The sequence below is a fragment of the Musca autumnalis genome, unplaced genomic scaffold (assembly GCF_047663935.1).
Source record: "Musca autumnalis isolate F117 unplaced genomic scaffold, ASM4766393v1 scaffold_3, whole genome shotgun sequence".
Lineage (NCBI taxonomy): Eukaryota > Metazoa > Arthropoda > Insecta > Diptera > Muscidae > Musca > Musca autumnalis.
This window is the reverse complement of record NW_027411866.1, coordinates 185,771,757-185,775,887: the sequence shown is the minus strand read 5'-3', so window position 1 is coordinate 185,775,887 and position 4,131 is coordinate 185,771,757. Positions and strand designations below refer to the sequence as shown.

Genomic DNA, 4,131 nt, shown 5'->3' with positions numbered 1-4,131 from the left:
TTCGGGCCAGAATAGAAAGGAATAGTTTTTGGTGATGATCGTGAAATGTTCAGGAGATGAAATGGAACAAAAACAAAATTTTAACCAATTTTGTAGCGGCTCTGTAGGTCAAAATAATAACCCGCAAAATTTTAAACAAAGTTTGAGTTTATGATGAAGAAGAAGCGTACAAACCAACGTGAAGATCAGATAATACATAGCGGGTTTAATGGACTGAAACTTTTGTGGAAATTGGTAAAAATTTCAATAACGTAGCGGTTAATCAACGAAAGTAGTAGTACTACATAAGTGGGTTTCATTACATTTTAGTTTGTGTGAACTAAATTTTCCTTTCCTGCTACAAAAATGTCTTTATCGTGCTAGATATCTTTTTGGTTTTGGTCATAAGTATTATACATTACATCTCTGATATTTGATAATTAAATTTGCACAATCATTGAAAAGAAGTTCCGTGGAGAGCGATTGTCCAGGGATAGTGGTATAGGGTATCCCATGGTCGGCTCCGTCCGACTATAGACTTTTCTTACTTGTTTATGAATATTTTTATCAGAGTTAAGGGCGTGGATTTTTAAGAATATTTTATCAGAGTTAAAGGCGTGGATTTTTTAAGAATATTTTTATCATAGTTAAAGGCGTCTATTTTTTAAGAATATTTTTATCAGAGTTAAGGGCGTGGATTTTTTAAGAATATTTTTATCAGAGTTAAAGGCGTGGATTTTTTAAGAATATTTTTATCATAGTTAAAGGCGTGTATTTTTTAAGAATATTTTTATCAGAGTTAAGGGCGTGGATTTTTTAAGAATATTTTTATCAGAGTTAAGGGCGTGGATTTTTTAAGAATATTTTTATCAGAGTTAAAGGCGTGGATTTTTTAAGAATATTTTTATCAGAGTTAAAGGCGTGGATTTTTTAAGAATATTTTTATCAGAGTTAAAGGCGTGCATTTTTTAAGAAAATTTTTATCAGAGTTAAAGGCGTGGATTTTTTAAGAATATTTTTATCAGAGTTAAAGGCGTGCATTTTTTAAGAATATTTTTATCAGAGTTAAAGGCGTGGATTTTTTAAGAATATTTTTATCAGAGTTAAAGGCGTGCATTTTTTAAGAATATTTTTATCAGAGTTAAAGGCGTGCATTTTTTAAGAATATTTTTATCAGAGTTAGAGGCGTGCATTTTTTAAGAATATTTTTATCAGAGTTAAAGGCGTGGATTTTTTAAGAATATTTTTATCAGAGTTAAAGGCGTGGAATTTTTTAAGATTATTTTTCAAAGGATTATCAGAGTTAATGGCGTGGAATTTTTTAGAATATTTGTTAAATGTCAGAAAACCATTCTATAAATTCCCAATTGGGTTCCTCTATTTCGTTTTTTTGTGTTTTGTTTTTATAAATTTCCATATGACATTTCGAAACGAAATTCATTTGCAATTATTATTCAAAACAATATTCTGTTTAACATTTCTCTTCGATTTGGTGTATTCACGCTGTCTGTTCATTAAACATGGAACATTTGAACAGTATTGTCGCGGTCATTATCCCCAAGAGGTATCAATCAAATATCGAGATAAATTAATAAATATTGGAGAACCATTTGTTATTTATAAAGAAGTCAATAGCTCTTCGGAATATATTATATCGTTGAAATTATCAGAATTACATGCATGTCCTGTTATACATAGCAGCGGTCCTCAAAGTTATACCTGTGTCTCAACATCAATTGAAATCACATTTTTACGTGCCATGGGTCTGTGTCATGAATACAATTTGCAAATAGCCGATGAATTGATACGAAATTGTTTGAGGCAAAATGGCAGAAAGCATGAAACTTTCGTTAAGCCGGAACGGCAACTTTTGCATTATACGCTGGAAACGACCTTAAAATCCTCTGGTTGTGCTGCTGCTGTTGTTGCTGCTGATAATTCTCAATTAAGTCAAATGCTCTATGTGATTGTGGTTGCAGTTTTCTGGTGCTGGCTGCTACAGTTGCCTACGGTGATTTGTGTATTAAGCTAAATTGCTGAGCCACTGGCCGAATTATTTATTTGTTTTTTTTTTTTCGTTCGTTTCGTCTGTAATTTCATTTGATGTTAATCTTCTAGTTCTCTTTCACAAATATTCAGTGCATTTGGATTCTCTGTTTTGTTTGAATTCGAATTTTGTTAATGCAATAAATTGTTGTTAATTGAAATAATTTTGTTTTCCCAATAAATTTTAAGATGTATTCAGCGAAATAACTGACCACTCCTTGAGAGTAGAGCATCAAATGGGATTTTTTTTTGGGACAGTGGTTATAATAAACAGTAAAGGGACATTTTAGGCTCTATGAAATATTTATTATTCTTATACTTATGGATATGAAAACCAACTAATTTTAAACATTTATACAGAGTATCTCAGTTCATATAATAGATAATTTCCACTTGAGAACAATTCAAGTAATCTTCCCATAGTATTTCAAATGGTATCTCGATCCACTGTCCCACTTTTTTAAAAGTATCACTGTAAGCACATTTGTTCTTAATGCTTTCTTCTTTCTTCTTTTTTTATTTGAGAATTCATTTTAACAATAAATTTTGCTTAATTTTGTTTTATTTTTTTTTCTGTAGAGAATTGAGGTGCTTTTTATTTGGCTGGAGAACTCATTTCAATTTATTGTTGTTGCTCATCGTAGTCGTCGTTATATGTGTATGCCCGGTTGTGAATGTCAAATATTTATTTGGGTGGTACAGTGAATTTGAACTGTTTATATCTTGCCGCCGCACCCTTATCAGTGAATTATGTTGATTTTGCTTTATATCGCCGTTTGGCAGTTTGTTGCATTCAAAGAAATTAACATTTTTATTATTTGGAGTACATAATTTATTGTGTTTCTACTATACAATGTAATGTATTTGATCACAGTATGAGTCAATACTTATTTCACTAATAAACTTACCAATATTAATTTTGCCAGAGCTGAAAGAAGAAAGAAGTAAAATAAGGTATTAAACAAATAATTATATCAAGACTTTAAAAAATGTGAAAAGATTCGAGGACCACATGGGATTCCTGAATCGACACGGCGGATGTTAATACTTTGAAAATACAAGACTGAAAAGACCGTGTTACAGGCAGTGCGATGTAGCAGACGGAAAGGTGCACAGTGTATTATAGTTGCTATGAAACCAAACTAATCTGGAAAAGAAGTCCGCTCGACCGCGAAAATGCTAAAATCTTTAAAATATATGTGCCCTCGACAGGGGTAACAATATTGACACGAAGCAATGGCTTAAGGTAACAATTTTCCTCAATTGCATTGTCATGTACCCAGCAAAATGTTCGATGACAGATCATGAGTTGAATCATAGGTGCAAGTGACTTGTCATAGGTGCAAATTTAGGTGAATCACCGATGAAATTTACAAGGGAGTGACACCTGATTTCACCTGTTCATTGTCATGGCATTTTGCACCAGTTCATTGTCATGACATTTTGCACCAGTTCATTGTCACGGCATTTTGCACCAGTTCATTGTCACGGCATTTTGCACCAGTTCATTGTCATGACATTTTGCACCAGTTCATTGTCATGGCATTTTGCACCAGTTCATTGTCACGGCATCTTGCACCAGTTCATTGTCATAGCATCTTGCACCGGTTCATTGTCATGGCTTCTTGCACCAGTTCATTGTCATGGCTTCTTGCACCAATGCTTTGGATCCGGATTTTTGCCAATCAGAAATAAAATTCGCAATACAATTATGTAATTTGTTGAATTAATAAGAATACAATGCGCAGATGATTTGTATCGCCAGGTGTTATTTTTCTTTATTTTGTATGTAATTTTCAAAATTATATATTATATTAATCTGCAATATCATATTTATCTCTTCCGATGGCTGCAAGATACTTCTTTCAACTTGGGGGTTCCGTTTTTCCAATATTCGATAAATTATGTGTCAATCTCTGAACCAAGCTCATCGTTTGGGAAATCTAGTATAAATTTGAATTCTGTTATTTTATTTCAAAAGAAAAAGCTTATCCTGTAATAGTTACCACGTTATGGTCTCTTTTATACTTATTTTACCGATCTCCTACTTTGCTTCTCTCACTTTGCATGCCATGCTTGTGATATCGTGATCTTTCCATTGGAGTT

General features: G+C 32.6%; 1 protein-coding gene across 2 annotated transcripts; it reads left to right on the top strand.

Annotated features, from left to right (window-relative positions):
• Positions 1–1,439: 1,439 nt before the first annotated feature.
• LOC141396793 (uncharacterized) lies at positions 1,440–2,220 on the top strand. 2 transcript variants are annotated; one of them, XR_012411244.1, is made up of 2 exons: positions 1,440–1,543; positions 1,605–2,220. XR_012411244.1 is itself a non-coding variant. In XM_073972451.1 (2 exons), the coding sequence occupies exons 1-2, from the start codon at positions 1,500–1,502 to the stop codon at positions 2,009–2,011; spliced, it is 378 nt and encodes a 125-aa protein (XP_073828552.1). In that variant the 5' UTR covers positions 1,488–1,499; the 3' UTR covers positions 2,012–2,220. The 2 variants fall into 2 exon arrangements, 1 of the variants encoding a protein (XP_073828552.1); XM_073972451.1 differs by having other exon boundaries at positions 1,488–1,543; positions 1,678–2,220.
• The last annotated feature ends 1,911 nt before the right edge of the window (positions 2,221–4,131 follow it).

What these genes read in the sequence shown, in the direction of transcription:
- LOC141396793 (XM_073972451.1), top strand. Translation starts at nt 1,500, where the DNA reads ATGGAACATTTGAACAGTATTGTCGCGGTCATTATCCCCAAGAG. An exon ending in GCGGTCATTATCCCCAAGAG is followed by an intron (nt 1,544 to 1,677) that starts GTATCAATCAAA and finishes TGTTATACATAG; the next exon opens with CAGCGGTCCTCAAAGTTATA.